Here is a 20,629-nt window from a genome sequence, read left to right as displayed (position 1 = left end):
AAAAGCAATCAGCGGAAATGTACTCGATTTTTGACGAGTATAATGCATTATTCATTGCACTGGGTGTTCATGTGGGTGCCTTAAGTGATTGCTCGTCGAGGAATTTGTCACCTGCCAAAAGGGGTCATTACGTATTAACGAAATTCATAAAGCTCGACATTTTTATATCCGAGAAATCGGTATTAAATCAATGGAGTTACTCATCACTCACGTTCACTCGTTTGAAGAGTCACTTCGAATCATAATTAATTGTATGTGATTAGGTCAATGGTATCTTCATTGCAGTAGGTAAGTGAATATTGTTGTTGGTGTTCCATTCCAATCACATGATTCCTGTCGATTTGTCTCCACTGAATTATTCAGTGAACCTCAATTATAAACACCAGAATCTTATTTCCTCATTTCCTCATGTATGAACTACAAGATCAATCAGCCATCAAGGAAAGATTCGGCGAAGGTCAATATTCCCGTAGTTTTCAAAAAGTTACGGGGTCAACAATGTACACCTGATTATCTATTCAGAATCTCATTTATGTTCAAAATTGACGGGCATCCGGTGGATTACATGGAGAGGTCGATGCAGTATATCAATCAATCTCTTTGCTATTTGTTTTAGTCACGTCTCCAACATCCCCTCTACACTGAGAAAAAGTTTTTTTTTGAAGTACACCTTTACTTGTACCAAGGAACTCATGGCTAGAAAATTGACAAGAAGAGAATATCTCGCACTGAGAAAAGGCTTCTCAGAAAAGGTCCAGAGATTTTATACTTGTCCGAAAGATGAGGGGCAATTTGTTCACAACAAGAAAACGATTTCTCGAGCCAAGTCAAGTGATTTTTGCATTAAAATACTTTTAATTGAAACTTAAAAACTGTTGAATAAATTGATTCTTCCAGATTTAGTTTGAGAAATCTCTTTCTTGTGATAGACAAATTATCCTCGCCTTTGGAACAAGTGCAAAATCTCTTGACGAAAGTTTTTTTCCTCAGTACGAGATATTTTCTTCTTGTCAATTTTCAAGCCATGAGTTTCTTGATACAAGTGAAGACGTGCGTATCAAAAAAATTTTTTTTGCTCAGTGTAGGAATATTCGTGTCCGTAACCAAGGTTTTTCCTTTAGTTTCTATGCTCAGGTCCTTCTTCCTTTTTCATAAATCATCCACTTAATGTACTCATTCAAAAACTTATTGAATAAACTTCAAGCTTACACCTGTTTTGTCCAATTCTGTCCGATTTTCATCGACTTACGAGAGTTTTAGGCGAAAATTGAATTTTCATGTTTCACTTGAAAAAATAACTTTGGTCGGATTTTCGATGCTCCTAAGTGGACTAGGCAGGGATATCTATATATCATTTTGAAGAGTATTTACTATTCCTCAAAATAGTACATGATAAATCTGATTTAATTGAATTTTCATCAAGTTATTGTAGATTTTTTCCTTTTCACATTAAGTCACATCTCAGAAATGACTGTCTTGCCCGTTTATTGAGGCTTTAGATTTGACCAGCAGGAATATATGACGTGTCCATTTGAAGGTCTCATTGAGATCTTCAAATTGATATCCTGTATTATCTATTCCGTCCACTAGATCAATTGTCATAAACGATACGGTAGCGATTTTAGCATGCCACGTTTTGAAAATTTCCATATTTTCCCTCATAATGACGAGATTTGCGCGGTTTCTGTTTAAATCTGTGGGGATATCTTATGCTGCGGTGAAAATGTATCAAATTACCTTGAAATAGACCCTCAATTATTTAATTAAGGCTAATTTTTATTAACATATGGGAATTTTTATTCAAAATTTGAATTTCATGATGTTTATTTCTAATTCAGCTTGATTGGTATTTTTCTATAATTATTGGCAAAGTGAATGAAACTATTCATATACCATTTCAGAGGGTATTTGTTTTCGTGGAACGTAAAAATCAGGGGAATTAGAATTTGAAAAATGACAACATATATCGATCTCATGCAACCTGGCTAGAGCGCGTGAAGCGTCTCGCCTAGTCGAGAAAAAAACAAACAAAACGATTCGGGGTAAATCGACACGAAAGAAAAAACCTGAAATTACCGGTTATTTTCCCTTTCAATATAGAATTTCGAGAATAGATTGCATTTGTGCTGTTCATCAAATGGGGTTGAATATAAGTGAGGGGGTGGCAGTTAGATTGCAGGTCAGTAAACGACGCTGTCTATAACGGCCGGAAATACTCGACAAACGGAAGTGACGTGGCGAGAATAGCGGTGCTACCCCCTGCGTGGAGACTAACCGGAAATCGACCCTCGTGCACCACAGAAATGAGGAAAAAATTGTTAAAACAACGGGTGAAGGGGGTTGGCTGGGTTATCATCCAGGCATAACCAATTTCATCGGGTAAGAAAATTAACGAATTTATTTTGATTACCTAAACATTTTTTTAGGTGGCGTGCACTCCCACTCCATTTCCCCATTTAAAACCATTAAAGATGAATAGAAGAAACAATTGAAATGATTAGACAGATGTCATCATAAATAGGATAAATGTATTTTAGAATTTTAGAATATTCAGTAGCAAATTACGTTCAATTTGCCTCATTTCGATTAATTTTCATAGAATAATTGAATTGAAATTTACAGTTTCTAATTTCTCTCATTATTTCATTAAGTTATTAATTTTCAATTAAGAAATCTGTCGGAATTTTAGTTGAACTGTCGCTTGAAAATTTCTACCGGTGGAGAGAAAAATTTCTCAAGAATTATTTCTGAATCTCTGTAAAGGTACAGCAATTTGGACTTTCCGTAATTTTTCTCAAGGCTCACGTGACAGAGGCAATAACTGCAGTGGAAATTATATTCTTGTAGAATTTTCACTTACAAAATTTGAATTTTTATTGGAATTATTAAATTTGTTAATAGACTTTCTCTAAAAATTTTGCAAAAATGAGTAAAAAATTGTTAAAACACCGGGTGAAGGGGGTTGACTGGGTTATTATCCAGGCATAATCAATTTCATCGGGTAGAAAAATTAACGAGTTTATTTTGATTACCTAAACATTTTTTTTACGTGGCATGCACTCCCACCCCATTTCCCCATCCAAAACCATTACTGATGAATAGAAGAAACAATTGAAATAATTAGACAGATGTTATCATAAATAGGATAAATGTATTTTAAATAATACTCTAATTATGAATATTCAGTAGCAAATTACGTTCAATTTGCCTGATTCCTATTAATTTCCATGGAACAATTGAATTGAAATTTACAGTTTCTATTCATTACTTCATCAAGTTATTAATTTTCAATTATAAAATGTCTTGAAATTTTAGTTGAACTGTCGCTAGAAAATTTCTAACGGCGGAGAGAAAAATTTTTCAAGAATTATTTCTGAGCCCTTGTAAACATACAGCAATTTAGATTTTCTGAAATTATTGTCGAAACTCGTGTGACAGAGGCAATAAATCCAGTGGAAATTATATTCTTGTAGAATTTTCACTTACAATATTTGAATTTTTGTTGGAATCATTGCATTCATGACTAAATTTTTTCTAAAAAATTTTCAAAAATGGGGAAAAAATTGTTTAAACAACGGATGAAGGGGGTTGGCTGGGTTATCATCAGACATAACTAATTTCATCGAATAAGAAAATTACCGAATTTATTGTGATTACCTAAACATTTTTTTAGATAACATGCACTCCTGCTTCTTTTACCCTTTCAAATCCATAAAAACGGGAGAAATAATAAAAATAATCGAACAGATATCATCATAAATAGTATAAATGTATTTTAAATATCCAAAATTGACAAAAATTACAAGTACAAAAAATAGTCTCTTAAATAGTAATTAATTCTCTTAACCAATTTAAGGCACTGATATATACAATTTTTGATTGTGTCTCACGAGGAATTCGAGGCGTCATCGATAAGGTTTCAAAACTGTATAAACAATCGACTGTTGAATATTCAGCGAGAAAAAGGAGAAATTATTGCAACCGTGAAATGCACTTTTTGAGCAAGCATAAGTACTGTTTACCATTAAGACAGCTTTCTCCATTAAGTGTCAAATATTCACCGCTAATGAATTCCTCTTCTATTCGTATACATGATATTTTCCACCCCTCCCACTCCCATCGGTGACGCATCTCCTCTGATATTGTCGTAATCGTTGAACTACAAAAATACATATTAAGCGGAACGCATATCGTTGCGCGAAGGCACTAAGAGTCCGCTGTATTTCAATCACACAGAACGACACTCTCATATCATATATTTAAATAACCCTAAAAATATCGACTTTTGGCTCATTTTTAATGAAAAAACATCTCTCTTTCTCTCCCTTACGAAGTACTCGTATCCCAAATTCTTAATATACACATGTATACATATATTCTATATAAATTTAACTGGAAAAAGTTGAACTTACATCGTAAGGCACAGTATCGAAGTCTCATTGAAATTTACAAGCTTCGTATTACCCAGCAGTTTCATTAAACACATCAAACGTTTCTTTACCACTACTGTCACGTCTCGAAGGCACTCGACTCAACGACATCTCAAATGGCAATAAACGATGTTTAAAAGATGTTCAATTAGATACACCATCTCCCCTAGCTGAAGTAAGTACAATTGTTTCAACATTGAGTTTTAATCTTCTCCCAGTGGTTGACTAAATCTTGGTGAGATCAGGATCCTCTGAAAAAATATAACAAATGTTTCTCGTTAGTCATGTCAAGCCCATTTTATTTTTTACTTTCACTAATGCCTAATGTTTTTTTTGCCCTCTGTTGGTTTAGAAAGGTAATAAATTCTCAAGGCGAATCGAAAACATATGGGAAATCCTCGAAAGAGAGTGAGAAAGGGAATGGGGGAGAGATTTCCGATGGGTAGAAGAAATCAGGGTTTCCTTTTTTTTCGAGGGGGAAGCAAAACCGTTATGTATCCTCCATCCGAGAATCTCAGAATATTTCACTTCCTAAGAGTTTTCACCCCAAAAATCCATTTCTCCCTTTTTACAATAATTTCGATATCTCCTTCCCCTACGTTAGATGTACACGTGGAGCGTGTCCTTCCGGAGACTAGAAAAGATACATTTTGAAGGATAAATCCTCCTCCTTTCACTCATTGTTCCGACATCCCATTGTCCCCTGCACCTAGGCCAATACCCAATACTCTTCATACATTTCTCTCCCCACGTGTGTATACAGGAGCAATCTATCGTTCAAGATGGAATGGAGAGCTTTTTACCTGAAAAATAGGGAAAATTAAATCCAGGCCAAGGACTTACGATCGCATGGAAGACGAGAAATACAATTTTTTCGCATAGTGTTACCATGCTACTACGATGAATCGAGGGGATACGGAGGTCGTGGGAATTTCTGAGGCCGGGGCAATGTTGAATCAACATTTCGTATTCTTCTTCGATTTTTAATTGAATATTTGGGATTCTTGTACGTTGTGTCAAGTTCACTTTTTGCTTCCATTCGGAAGCATTGTATTTGTCAACGACGAAATTTTCTATTTTTTGTGTCAGGATAACTCATTTTTGCATCAGGAGTTCGAATATGCTATGTTTAGACTATGCCCGGATGTATGCGTATGCATGTGTGTATATGACGAGTATGGATTCGTCGAATGATTTTTCGTCCAAAGTCGAGAGGGTACTCACTCCCTAATTAAGTGAGACCATGATGTCGAAATGAAGTCGACTTCTCGTCATTTCAGGGTTGATTTCCGTGATTTCGGGAAGAAATGAAATCGATTATTTCAAGTGAATCGCGATGTGTTTGTGAGACTGCAATTGCCTTAGACTGATTTCATAGATTCGAACTCAGTGATTTCAGAGGGAATGAAATAATTCAGTAGTGAATTGATAAACCGGTATAAGTCGATTTTGACTATTGCCCAGTTTTCAATGTATATCTCAACATCGAAGGGAAATAGCAAAATTTTTGTCATAGACCTTTTTTGTAGAGCAAATTGAGAGCCACAAAAAAGGAAATTACAACACTTTCGCTATTTCCCTTAGTCGACTTATACCGGTTTACCACTTCGCAACTGAATTGAAATCACGAGGAATAAAGACCATCGCATCTCTGGCAAAACATTTATAAAAATTAAATGACTTCGGAATGATTTCACATGATTTCAACGTGATTTTGGATTGATTTCATCACACAGTGACGCCATAATTTCGGGAGTGAGTAGCGCCTCGTCCAAAAATACTTTTCGTCCAACAACTATTTGGTCTGGAAAACATTTCGTCCACTGCATTATACGGGGGATATCAATTCGGCCGATATAAAAAACTAGAGGGGCAGTGACCCGAAAACAGCATAAACACACTATAAACATAGGTAAATATAAACAGAAACCTGAGGAACCCATATCCAATTGCTCATTGATAATGAAACCAGAATAAAGTTATACGCGATCACGATACAAAACCCAGTCGAACAGTGGGTTTATAACTAACATCAAAGACAAAATTCAAATTCGCACGAGAAGGTAAGGAAAAACCTAGTGATAGTTTTACACGGAGAGAAATATTCAATAAAAATTACGTATCTTTTCCGTTATTTTGGCGCGAAATAGTGGTTGTAGGAAATTTTACGGAACTATCACGGAATTTTTCCAGAGCGTTCCGTAATTTTTATCTGAATCACCTCTAAAAAATTACGATACCGTCACTTAAATTTTCTGAGTCGATTCCGTAATCGGTGAGCGAATTGTGAGTTCCGTAATTTTTACTAAACATTTCTCTCCGTGTAGGGAAAATATTACTAGGTAGGAGTGTCAACTGTTATCAATTGTGATGCCATTTTTACAAACAAAATATTTTCGGAGAAAAGTTCGTTGATCGTCACTTGTAATCTTGTTCATAAAAAATCACGTGATTCCATAAATAAATTACATAAATATTTTCCACAATTTACCCGGATGTATTTTTTGAAACAATTACCCGAAAAAATGATTGGACGAAAAAAAAACTAAAAGCATCATGGAACGAACTGACGTTTGACGAAAAGTAATTGAGCGAAAGAAGGGTGGACCAAAACGACCGAATCCGTATGTAACCGATCGTTTTTCGACGTCAACTAAAAAATCAATTGTTTAAATGAATCCAATTGTGATTTAAAAATAATCTTCCCAATGCCATCATGACCGAGTTTGATCATGAGATTGATTGAATGATTTGTCGTTAAACAAATTGATTTTGAAACCAATATTTGGGGAAAGGTAAAAAATTTTAACGTTGGGGTAATGTTGGCTCATCATTGAATTCAAAAGAGTTAACCCTAGATTGGTTGCCATATGAGAAAATCGGCACAGGGCGTCGTTTTTAATTAACTACCACCCTAGCAGAAATTCTGACCGGCAGGGCGCCGTTCGATGGACGCGCGCGCCCGGACATTTGGTCTCGTATATTGGGCGCGCTAGCGGGGACGTTCTGCCATTAGCCACACGTATGCTATACAAGAGTCACCCCTGTAAAGTCCGGGCGACCGTGCTCGGACATTTGATTTCTACTAAGGCCCCGACTAGGTAACCGGGTTTAACTCGCTTCGCTCGATGAGATCGCGGTTTTCGGGCCCAATGATATCAAACATTGTGTCACACGGTGATAATAGTACATTACATGCCCGCGCCTTGGAAAACAGATCACCGTCCCCCACGTGCAAGATTGCCTTCCGAGCCGAAGGCGAGGATGGCAAGCACGTGGGGAGGTGTGTATATTAATTTTCGTGCCGAGGGCTCTGAAAAACGCCAATTTCGTGGCACACAGCGCCACGGAAATGGGGTTTTTCATTGCTCAAGCCCAAAAAGGGCTCTTTTACCGACGGTAGTTAAGCATGAGAAGTAGGTCTTTTTACCGTTGAGCAGTATAAAAGTGAGAAATGCACTACTTAGGAGTGAAAAAGTGAGAAATGCACTCCTTAGGACTGANGTCCCGTGATACGAAAAAGTATTATCTGACTCATGTGATTATAATGCTCGCCTTCGGCTCCGATTGTAAAGTCGCATTCGTCAGATAATACTTTTATCGCCTGATGACACAATGTACGAATTGTGGCTTTAGAACAACATAATTCCCAAAATTCGAGAAGAAAATAAATGATTACCAACAGCAGAATTTTTTTTCCTCACGTTAAATGAAATGGCCCGTCACGCAACGTTGCCGGAAACTCGCTAAATGCGCCCAGGGTGTGTACAGTAAATTCGGCAACGTTAAAGGCTAAATATAACACAGCGGCCCATTTCCGCGGGGGTGACCAAGTCGTTGGATCGCGTAGTTCGGCCAAACTAGGGTTAAACTAGGGTTGAACGGCACATTTAATCGCAACTGAACCACTATTTCAGTTTCCAGTATTAATCCTCAAAATATTGAGCACGTATTTGAGCGTTCATTCGGTATTGGAGAACCCATTTGCACACACTTGTCGATTTGATTCCGAAAACTTTATTTACACACTGTCGAATCATTACGAAAAAAGACAAGCACGCGGTTATTCCACTTCTGATCTGTAGGGAGTATTTTAATGAAAGGGTATAAACTTAATAAATTCACTCCCCAAATAATTTTTCAAAAGAGTGGATATTTGTTCATATATTGTAGGATCGCCTTCTTTACAGAGTATTCTTGATTGATTAATATTTCTTAATTCTACATTCTGATTCTGAAATATGTGCTACTTACCTTTGCCCATATTTCAGAATTTTTGAGAAATTATACTCCACTTTTTGGGGCATAAAACAAGTATATTATTCTTGATTCCAGTATAAAATATACTTGATTTAAGTACATTATTCTTGATTCCAGTATATTTTATAATCGAATCAAGAATGAATATACTTGATTCAAGTATATTTTATACTCAATTCAAGTATATTTTTTTCCGTGTTATTAGAAAAAATATTGACTATCTTGTGACGAAAGCAATTTCTCACTTGTTTGAAGGTATCAGTCTGTGCAATGCCGGCGAATGATGAAAGCAATTGGTGGAGGGGGTGGAGGAGATAGGTTGATATATCTTGAGGATGCACTTTCGACTCTGAAGAGTTTTGAGGGCTTGGGAGAGGCACCTCTCGAGTGTCGGGCACATGAGGATGGGTGTTTCCCATCTGGTGGTTTCGGCTTATCAGGGTGCTTCACTCGTCGTTTTGGGGGCTCTGGGTCGCAAGGACTTTGGTATAAACGCGTGCCGACTAATTTTTTGGAGATAGGGAGAAGACGACTAATGATATCGTGACTTTAATGGTGATCGAAAGGGACAAGCTCTGGGAGGAGCTCTTTTTGTTCATTCGAGAGAGAAAAATAAATTATTTCAGGTGGACTGAGTAGTTTTTTTGATAACCGTTTTATTTCTGAGTAGTTTACATACTCTCACGAGGTTAAAAAAAGGAAGCTAACCGTCTCAGTCAAGTCAATTCACGACAATTATAAAGTGAGGTCATCTACGAAGTTTACGAGATGCGTCGACGCGGCAAATTAATTTAATAAATTCCTTTCTTAGCCCCTGGCTCGAACTCGAATGTACGTGATGTCTCTGACAATTTTTTTTCCTCCACCCCTCATTTCATTCGATATTACGCTCTGGGTCATGCGGGATGTTGATGTCCTCTCTTTCTTCTATTCGAAGGATTAAAAATGCTCGTTGGAAGATTAGAGCGTCTGCGCCAACGGAAAAATTGATGGAGAAAAAAAACGTACATGGAAGAGTTCAATGGTGAAGTGTTTAAGAGCATAAACGGAAAGAGTTGGATCTGAATTTTATGCTGGTGGATGCCCGCATGTTACGAACATTGCTTCGGCTATCTTATCAATAAACATTACCAGCATAATGATGAATACCTCCATTTGGTGAAACAAAGAATAGGGAAATTCATTTGGAAGAAGTTGAAATGATTTCGTTAACGCCACTTTAACATTTCTTTATCCCTTTAACGTCAGCTAAAATGAAGTCTTAAGAATGAGGTTCTTGAACTCAACCGAGGAAAGAGGATTTTTCGATTGAGGAATTTTTCTTGAATCGTATGTGTTGTCAGAAAAAAAATCAAAATTTAATGAACAATTTAGCAGTAATTTTCAAAATAATGATATTGAAGTCGATTTAGAGGAGAAAAAATCATGAAATTGTCTATTTCACTGAAAATTCAATGTAATTCCACAAATTGTAGCAGCAGGATGACGTGAATATCTCACTTTACTTGAATCTTCTTGATTTTTATTAACTCTCATGGAATAATTGAACAGAAATTTCGAATTTTCATTGTTTTTTCCATCAAATTATGAATTTGCCTTTACAAAATCCCGTGAAATTTTCAACGAAAAATCATAAATGTAATTGTCCTCTATTCCAGATTCATTAATACGACTAAAACCTTCATCATCTGCTCTTTTCCCCATGGAAATGAGCATATGACTAAAGAAGAGTCGAAACGAGACATATGTTCTATGTGTCATAGAATTTCGCACAGATGAGAATGAAAAATATATGAGGAAATACATGTCAAATATATGATTCATATACTGGAGAGGGGAGGTGGCGCTCGTGAGAGGAGATAGAGTGGGTGAAGGCTCCGTCGATTTTTGAGAACAAATTATGGTTTTTTGGCGAAACAAAGTAGAAGAAAGTTGTCGGAGGGGCTCCTTGCAGTGTTATTCACAAGGGAGATAATTAAGTGGAGGTGAAACAGAACTTTTGGAGAGGTTTTTCAATGGATTGTTGGCGGCTGGCAATTTGGAGGTTAGATGATGTGGCGACGACGACGAGGGGTTAAGAGGGGCAAGAAACGATGGAGACAGGCAGAATTCGTATGGGTTAGAGAGTGGAAGATATCCAAGGAGATGTAAATTGCATTCCGAGAAATCATGAGAAATTGAAATTGAGAGTAGTGAGAGGAAAAAGAGGGAGCCCAAAATAAGAAAGGTTGGGCAAGCTTGGGATGGACGGATAGTGAGACCACGGCACAGTGTGACATGGAGAATTCGGACAGAACCACGGAGGCAGAAGCATAGTTTGCCCTAAGTCTGGGGTACCTGGGGAAAGTAAGGGGAATAGGAGGGAGCAGGAAAAGCAGAGGAGGATTATGATAAAGGGTAAACGGAAGAAAGTATTATTATTATTGAATGGCGAAACCAATAAAGGGCATATCACGAGGAGACTACAAGGAAAATTGTTTTGTGTGGCCCGAAAATGAGTGAAATTTACATAAATCTTGAGAGAAGTCAAAGGCTGATAGACAGTAAATATGAAGCATGTGGCAGTAAAAATGTGCTGGCGATGAACGTGGAAGCTACAGTAGTCAAGGAATTTGTCCACGGTGAGACATAGAGACGCAAAAGGAGGGAGAGGTTGTGTAAAATTTCTATACATTTTGAGAGAAGTGGAAGGCTGAAAGGCAGTAAATATGGCGGTGAAGCTAAATAGTGAGGGGTGGAGGTTATGGCTGAGGTAAAGCTGAGGTGAATGACGTGGCCACGAGAGAAAAAGTAATTTTGGCGGTGTGGCAGTGCATAGCGAGTTGAAAATTTTAGTGGATGGAAATGGCTCCAACAGGGATGGGAGAGACTGAGAGGAACATCGGGAATGCGAGTGGAACCGGACCAACGAAAGGATGGAACACCGGAGACGGATCTTTTAGCATGAGCGCGACATGTTGTCATTTGTGAAAATTTTCTTAAATTATTTGCAAATGTTCTTAAAAATGTTTCAAAACGGTGTAGATATCCGCATTGGCTTCTGGCAAGATCTGCTTACCTGTGTGTTATTGTTGAGTTGAGATTGAGGCGCAAGGCAATTCTGTTATATCTATTTTGACGTATTGTCATTAATACGTCGGTTATTTGTTGAATACAATGTGACGTATTATGAATAATACGTTACATTAAATTTATAATGTGGGACGATGAGAAAAGAAATATGATTTCTTTCTCATCGTGCAGGAGCAGAGCTCAGCACTCTCACGGTGCCATCTGAGTCCAGCTTCTCGGTAAAGAAGCTGTTTAACTGTTCTAGTTGTGTGTCAATGATGGCACTTAATTGTCTTAGTGTTTCGGGACCGTGAGACTGCTTGCTCTGCAATTTTAGGTTTTGAGCATTTTACAAAGACTCTGGAATAGGGCAGAGTACGATCGGGAGTGAAGCTGGACGGTCATCCCAGCTCCTTCAAATATTAATAACGCGTTTGCCGAACCCATCAATAACACTGTCGTGTATTGTAGTTAGTAGTTGAGTTAAATATACCATACTTTTACCAGTTAATCGTGTATTTATCTTCGCTACAATACCTTCCAATTCCCTTATCATTCCCAACTTGAGTGAATCCCACGCGACAGTTAGCCGGGCAACAAAGGGTACGACGGCCCTAGGAAAGGAAAGCTTATTTCTATTTGTGACTAGTCCCAGGGACTAGTCACATGTTAGATCACCCAGGATTAATGCGATGGGTGATCTAACTCAAAACGTCACACTATATATCTCTATATGAATATTTACAACATTATTTAAAAGAAGAATTTGGGAGTTCAAAAGGTTTGTGAAGATGTAAAACAAAGAAAACTTTTGTAACATCAATGAAATAAATGAAATTGAAAAAAAAAATTGATTCATATACTGATCGTACATATTACGATATATGCTTTCATGTATATTTCCATATAGAGTGAAATGTTGGGTAAATATAATGAATGTAAATATATACTTGTCAATCTACAATATTTGTATATATACCGGCATGGTTATACCGGTTAAAATAACACGTAAATTTCAACACAAAGATTTAACACTTGCATTTTCAACACTTGACAATTGAATATATACAAATTTAATACTTGTGTGTGTGTGTATATTTGTGTGTATTTAAAGTTTTGTCACCTCAATAAGGCCCAGTTATGATAACAATTAAGGGATATCAACATGAATCTGACACTAGCGAAAGATTCGACAGCAGAAAATTTGCCTTAGGCAAATCTAGGGGTGTACAAATATTTTTAACTAATGTACAAACACTTTCGCACTTGAACATTTGTACGTATGATCATTTGACTCTCCTACATTTAAATATCCCCTAAATTGAATTTTCCGCTGACGAATATTCTGCTAGTTTCAGCTTCATGATATCAATGCCGACTGTGATATTCTTGAATATTTGCGTACTCAAGCCAGCAATATTCGAATGTGTGGATTGATTACATAAAAAGACGATTGAGAGGATTATATCGCTGATTTATTCTAAAGCGTTGTCATTCGTCATCGTATTTATTTCGATTGTTGGACACTGGGGTGGTGTGTAATTGGAATTAGTAATGTTTTGGTGATAATTCAAACCATCTGGTCAGGAATAATCCTTATTGCTTGAGGGAAATGACTAGGGAAACGGGGGAATTTCATTCTGAAGCAAACAAATATGGCTGGTTTTGCCTCAGTCCTTTTCCAAACATAAGAATAAATTTCATCCAATTAAAAATGTTTTACCCGGATCTTGGTGAGTACTATATAGATAAAATAGATAGTGTTCATTTGGTTTTTTTTTCTCTCATATACCCTTTCGGGTTTTTACAATTTGTTCCCCCCCCCCTCCAACCCCCTGTACCGCATTCGCCGCAGGACAAGAGAAAACCTCATTTGAGGGAAAAACCTGCCCAGGTACAGTCGCCTCTTGCGAGACTCCTGCTCGACAAATGAAACCGTGAGATTTAGAGCATCGAAAATTCCCCTCCCCCCACCCCCAGTCGGGAATCGAACCCAGATCTCCCGCGTGCCAATGCCACACTCTAACCACACAGCCACCGCTGTCGGTTGTGTTCATTCATCAGTTTCTTATGAAATTTCCCTGCCCTTTCACCCCGACCGCTCGAGACGTTAAATGTTTTTAACTCATCTAAAATGAAATTGTTCTTCACTCTAAATTCATTGACACATTCTGACTGATGTCTAATGATGTGTCAATGTCTGATGATCTGACTGATGACATGACACATTCACATCTGCCACATTTCTTGGCTCTTTTTGGCATAAAAAATTGAGAAAATCTTCTCAATAAACTTCATAGACTAAAAACCGATAGAACAATCTTGTACAATTGAAAATATAGAGTTCTCAATTCAGCAAAAATTTTTGTTTGACTGAAATCCCTAGCAAAATAGCGGAATTTCATTCTGAAACAAAGAATAAATGGCCGGTTGTGCCCCAGTACCTTTCCACACATCGTAAGAATGGATTTCCTCAAATAGAAAGTTTTCCATGCGCTCCCGGGTGAATACAAGGGTGAAACAGGCCACCTTTATCAATTTAAGCGGAAATTTCAACGCGAAATCTCTTCAACTTCTCTTTTAAAAAGGAACCGTCCTACATTCTAGAACAACATGCCAACCTAAGAAGTTATTTTGAACGGAGTTTCATCTTCACCTCCGAGAATCGATACCTCACCATGCCATTGACCAGAATCTTCCTCTCCAAATTCGAAAAGAAGAAATACAAAAACCAAAGGAGTCTCCCGTCTGTTGCTCTCCTGCACCATCGAGCATATGGTAAGCACCGCTGACGTCCGACTTTTGGTTGATCGCAATGCTGTCCATATGGCACAAAACCACTCTTGGGTTGGTATTCTATCCTGGCTTTTATTTTTTCCCCCGTCTTTGCCTCCGAGAACCAATATTATACATCTAACACACACTCGGGTGGAAAACATTTCAAACGTTACCAACTACCACGGCATTTATATTTCTAAAGAAAACCACGATTCTATTTGCGGAGTATATATACTGGCAGTCGTAATTTGCGGTCCCCAGCGTAGGGGCGTACGAGCGCGACACACTCTTGGACGTTTTGTCTGCGCCTTCATGCCCCCCCGAAATGCGTGGAATAAGAGAAAGAGAGAGAGAGTGAAAGAGAGGGAATTTAAAAAATGTCTGAAACAAAGAAAGGGCTATTTAAAATTCATAAGGAGTCGGTAATAGAATGATTTTCCATTCATTCGCCGTCCATATGGGAGCATTTCGATTGATCGAGTGAATAATTTTTACCCTCTCCTTTCATAAACATCCAGCATTAGTCTCACGGGGGCAGTTGTTGGGGCACGCAAAACGGAAGACGGTGAATAATAGAGACGAAGGAGGAAGAAGCGAAAACCACATGATTCGGGGGGTTATGGAATTGCTCGAAGGAGAAAAATGAAAGAGAGAAGGAGATCCATGAGAGACATCTCGACGCACCATTTCCGGGCACATGGTGGAGGTTTTGGCCGGTGTGATATACTTTATCCTTCCGTTTCTATTCCCATTCCCTTCATACACGGTAATTCGTATTTCAGGTTCAAAGGATTTTCAAGGTCAGGCACAATTCGCCATCGAGGATTCAGAAGTTTCATAGAATCCTTTCTGCTTTCGGGGCATTTGTGATGAGACAAATGGACATATGGTACTGAAATAGAACTTGAGATGTTGGGGAGAGATTTAAAGAGTTTGCTGGGGATTTGACAGTTTGCAGGGAGAAAAATCAGGTTTAAGTCCGCGTGTATTATGATCTTTCAAGCGTGATCTTGGTTGTTTTTTTTATTTTGATAATCTGAAATGTTCTTGAAATGCCATTCGGTTTTACGTAGCCCTGAAGTCTTCAAAAATTATGATTGCACAATTAAAAAAGCGTTTTAAAAAATGAACATTTTCAAAGTGTTTTTGAATAATATTGGCAATAAACCAATATTACTGAAAATAATATTGAATTATTGAATAACATTGATTTCTATTGAATTGATAAAGGCGGTGCAATTCCTCCCTATTGGGCAATAAGTCCAATAGGGAGGAAATTGAAAATTAATAATTAATTTTTACAGTTTGGTACTGACTACACTATAGATTCAACCATTTTCAATCATCAAATTTGTCAATTAAATTGCGCGAGAAAAATTTGAAAAAAATGATGAATATTCATCGTCATTCAATTTAAAGATTCGGAAACTTTAATTTTTAGACATGAAATCGATTTTTGACAAAATGCTGAATATAAATAAATTTGTTACGATTCGGAACAAATTACTTTTATGGTGGAATATTTATTGGTTTATAAATTGCAATTTTTCAATTACGTCATCAATCTCCCTCCAAAAGCAAACTTCTAATGTTTTTCAGATTTTTAAAATGTTCTCCAAAAGTTCAATATCGACATTCAAATTCAGTCCTGCAAAGTTTAAATAATCAAATCATTGTAAACGGTCCGGAAACTTGGGCTCAAATGGGGCTCAAGTGATGTTCAACTACAAAAGTAGAAAAGTATTTCACTGGAGAAAAAATAGCCAAAGTTGGATATCCTTAATAAAGCTGAAAGATCTTTCTACAACAACGAATCCAATCAGAAAGGCAGAATCCTCTCCTCCGCCGAATTTACAATTACCCTTTACCACAGTTCAAGGAAAAAAGAACTACCGCCAAAGCGCTTCCTCTGCAAGTGGTCTCAGTGGCAGTTTATTTTAGCTTCAACGATGCCTCTCGCCACGTGTCCATTAGAAACATTCGGTTAACACGAGTTTCCACTCGGTGTCTTCCCTTTTATACCTTCTACAAGCTAACCCGGCATCACGTGTCACCCATCCGCTCGTCATAGACGAGTGCCAAGCACCCATCACTGACAATGTCAGCAAACACCCCGACGAAAATCATCGACGAGACTTATTTCCAAAACGCAGAAACTCGTTTGAAAAATGAGTGCTTTCACCCTCTTTCTCTTTTTTTTCTCTCCCGTTAACCCGAGGCCAATGTATTTGCAATAAATAAAACCAGAGGATGAAAGAGAAGAATAAACCGGGACTTACCGGTTCTCTTCAGTTGTATCAGACGTGCGCAAGCCGTTGGGCATGTGGCTGGGTATGATGCACCAGTCTTCCCTGTTCCTGTTCCCACCAACTAACAACGTCCATGAACTCCCCAGTCTCCGTGATCTCCTGTTTGTAGTATAGAGCACCCGAAAATGCCTCAGGACTAGCAGCATATATGGTACCACCCTCTTCACTGTCACCAGCACCACTGTACGGTGACACTATTCTCGGCTCAAGATTCTCCTCGTTCTGGGTGTAATACTCGGTTTGAGGCGACGCCAGGGACGTTGGCGAGAGCCTTGAAAAGGTTTGATTGATGTTGGTAGAACGTTGGAGGGTTCCTGGCTCCAAATTCTCCTCGTCACCGGTCGACTGGCCGTAGTAATCGTTCGGGGACATCGACGTTGTCACAGGATTCGGTGACAATCTTCAACAAAAGATGATTGAGTGAGAAATTCGTTAATTTTAGGAATTTATAGCCGTTTTTTCGCCATTCCCTCCGTCTTCATACATTTTAATTCTAACGAGTCTCGGTTTAAGCCACCAAAGAGGGGGCAAGACAGGTCCCTGCGCATTATCTACCATAAATCTCGTCCTCTGTGTCGAGTGTAGAGAGGACAAGACCAGAAGTGGAAGTGAAAAAAGCCGAGAGTACAAAAAAAATCGTGAAATGAAAGAATGAGGCAGAAAGGAATTAATGCATGGACAAAATATGATTATACCGGGGTTTTGCCATTGGGGACTTTTGCATTCTCGTGGCGGTGATTCCACCCCGCGGGACAACGGAGATAGAGACCCTTCTTTAGTATTTTTTTTATTTCACTCGTGCGTTTGTTATACTCGCATATGCGAATCGAGCGACTGGGGGCTCTCTTGAGAGAGAACCCAAAGGGCCAGAACGGTGAATTAATTTGGGGCCAAGTTATAATTCGAGAGTGAAAAGAAGCATGTAAAAAACACGTCAGACTGTTAACGGAGGGTGAAAGGGGGTGAAACGAATTTTTTAAATAATGCTAGAAAAGGGCGCGCGCTTCGCGCGCGAAGTGTTTTCCATGGGTGTCGGAATAGTAAAACCTCATCGTTTCTCACTTTCGTTAATTTTTATCTCAATAATAATGCAGGCAAAATACACTGATAACAAGGATTAGTTATTGGAGGATTAGTTATTGTTAACAAATGGATTTGCTTGGAGGCTAGGGTTTATTCGGTTTCAAGAAATGTTCATTCGTTCATAGTTGACAAATGCATATTTGAGGAGCCTTGTTTGACTCAACTTCCATCATTCAAGTAAACCATTCATTAACTATTAACGAATATTTATTTGGTCATATTCAACTTTACCATTTGTTAATAGTTAGCGAATCTCGTTTGGAATGAATGAACCATTCTACCGGTGTGAATGGTTTTAACCAAGTTTTTCACAATGAGAAGTTAATTGTTGAATAATTTATTCGGAGTCGTTATAATGCTCTTCATCTTCTTCTTCGTTTCCCGTTTGCTTTTTTGTTTTTAGGGGTGTATTATGTACTATCCACATGGACACTATCCTGTATATATATTTTTTTACAGAACTGTATTACATTTTTTATTGTTAAAAACATTACAGTATAAAAAATATTTATATAGTATACATAATACAATATATAAATATATACTGTTGCATATATTTTTTTATTAGGGGAGAGTGGGGTAAAATGGACACTTTAGACTTTTTTAAAATTATTTATAACTCAGAAACAAATTTATCAATTGAGCTCAGTGTAGGCTCGCTACAAAGGGAAAGAGATGTTCTTTGTATTGAAAAAAAAAATTGTTAAATTTTATTAACATTTCAACCCCTCATTAACATTCTAAAAAAAAATCAAAAGTGTCCGTTTTACCCCAGCCTCCCCTACAGTAAGAAATGAATTTCTCGTTTTCTTACAATTACCGTAAACAAAAGATTACAGTACATAAAAAAATATCCATAGACATCACATTACATTTCTTAATAAGCGCAATAGAGACTTCAAAAATCATTACACTGTATTTTTAAAAAGTGGATGATTTTATGAACGAGAGCAATTCAAACCGAAAAATTGGGGTAAGGTTTTTATAATTTATTTATTTCGACAAATGATTAGAAATTAATCAAATATCGGTGATTGAAAACCTGTCTTATGAAGTCATGAAAGAATGAAAAAATGTCGTGCAAATGTGTGCAAAAATGAATCGTTGAATATGAAATGCTTACCTAGTCAACAATGTAATCCTCTTGTTCTCCTCCTCCTCGTCATCCTGCTGATTGTCACCATCATCCTCTTCAGCATTGACCTCGTCCTCAAGTGCAAGTCTCTCCCCCGAGCCATTGTGACTCGAGGAGACAATACTACTACTCGGTGATGGTACATTATTTCCAATAGCCGCATTGGGATCGTACTCAAGACCATCGGCTTCGGCGAGTAGTCTCTGCAACCCCCGTATGTACTCAACCGCCATTCTGAGGGTTTCAACCTTGGACAGTTTTTTACCCCTATCGCCATAACCGGCAGCTATGTGATTGGGTATGTGTTGTCTGAGGGTTGCAAAGCCATTATTAACTTGTTTAACTCGATTTCTCTCCCTCGCATTGCGCTTAGCGACAGCAACCGGCGGCGGTTGGCCGTTTTTCCCGTGTTTTTTCAGTCTAGTGGGGTCGTAAGGGGGTAAGACACTTGAATTTATGTTCGAGTTATTGTTCATTCCCTTCTGAACGATCAGATGCTGCTGATTCCCGAGAATATTACTCTCGTTATCCTGCAGAGTTCTCAGCAGCATCAGTTGCTCCTGATCTCCATTATTAATCTGCACTCGATTGCAGAAAACAGTCACCCCCATAGTCGTCATTTTCAAGTGAATAATACTCAGTTGTTTCAGCCTCCGACTATTCAAACTCAAGCCGAAACAATTCTCAACTCTTTCATCCGCACTTATTCTGGTGGTTAAAACTTCTCGGTTCTTCTCATCGACTCTAATACCACTCGAGGACGAATCTAATTGGTGCCGCGGGCTTTATAAATAAAACGCACCAACGCTCGTCGAGAGTAATAGAATCAACAGTGAAAAAAACCTCAGGAATTATGACAATGGAAAAACTACGTCAGAGAATGATGAAACGATTGTCAGATATTCAAACGATTTGTCACGAATTTCATGTGATGTTATCGAGTTGAGTTCAATCGTATCTCAACTGTCAGTAACTGTTTTTATTTATTCAATTTGTGTAATTATCACTGCGGTCTTGGCTCCTTATTCTAACTGGGTGTCAATTGTCGTGGCGCCGTTGAGTGCTTGCATGAGCTCACTCGTTTCAACGGTCGTCGACTTTGGATAATATAATTCACAAAAAATAATTGTCGTCTAACACTTGAACATCATTGGAAGCACTAGTTCATTCACCAATTCCTCACGTTAATTCGGTTAATGATGATTATTGCGGGCGTTTTTTTCACTTTTTGGGAGTAGAAATTATTGGGAACTTCAATGTTTAAAACACACGTCGCGTGCTACGCGCCGCATGGCGTCCGCATTCGGAATGAGCTCCTTCTTACACATCCGATAGGAGTGATGGTTTAGGTATCGCCATGGCGTTGGGTTTTGTATACGCACACATGCGAAGATATAACAGAAGTGCGGAGTTGTACTTTAGGGGAAGGACGGCTTGTGGAGAATTGGTGGTGGGGGATTTCGAGCACGCGCCGAGCAACTATACCAGCCCCCTTGTGTGCAGTGCCCAAAGGGACGGGAAGTTGTCTCGGTCTAGCGTGTGGGGGTTTCATTCGGGTTTAGGGTGCCCTCTCTGTCGCCGCA

At 38.2% G+C, this 20,629-nt stretch overlaps 1 protein-coding gene across 1 annotated transcript; it reads right to left on the bottom strand.

The window, feature by feature from the left end:
- Positions 1 to 3,750: 3,750 nt before the first annotated feature.
- Positions 3,751 to 19,841, bottom strand: LOC107039383. The gene is made up of 3 exons (XM_015258960.2): positions 19,035 to 19,841; positions 16,799 to 17,228; positions 3,751 to 4,681 (listed from the first exon to the last, which is right to left on the bottom strand). The coding sequence occupies exons 1-2, from the start codon at positions 19,664 to 19,666 to the stop codon at positions 16,817 to 16,819; spliced, it is 1,044 nt and encodes a 347-aa protein (XP_015114446.1). The 5' UTR covers positions 19,667 to 19,841; the 3' UTR covers positions 3,751 to 4,681; positions 16,799 to 16,816.
- Between the last annotated feature and the right edge of the window lie 788 nt (positions 19,842 to 20,629).

The sequence above is a fragment of the Diachasma alloeum genome, unplaced genomic scaffold (genome assembly GCF_001412515.2).
Source record: "Diachasma alloeum isolate Michigan unplaced genomic scaffold, Dall2.0 Dall_scaffold_00299, whole genome shotgun sequence".
NCBI lineage: Eukaryota > Metazoa > Arthropoda > Insecta > Hymenoptera > Braconidae > Diachasma > Diachasma alloeum.
This window is presented reverse-complemented; position numbering and strand designations above follow the sequence as displayed.

What these genes read in the sequence shown, in the direction of transcription:
- LOC107039383 (XM_015258960.2), bottom strand. Translation starts at nt 19,666, where the DNA reads ATGACGACTATGGGGGTGACTGTTTTCTGCAATCGAGTGCAGATTAAT. An exon ending in AGGATTACATTGTTGACTAG is followed by an intron (nt 17,229 to 19,034) that starts GTAAGCATTTCA and finishes CTTTTGTTGAAG; the next exon opens with ATTGTCACCGAATCCTGTGA.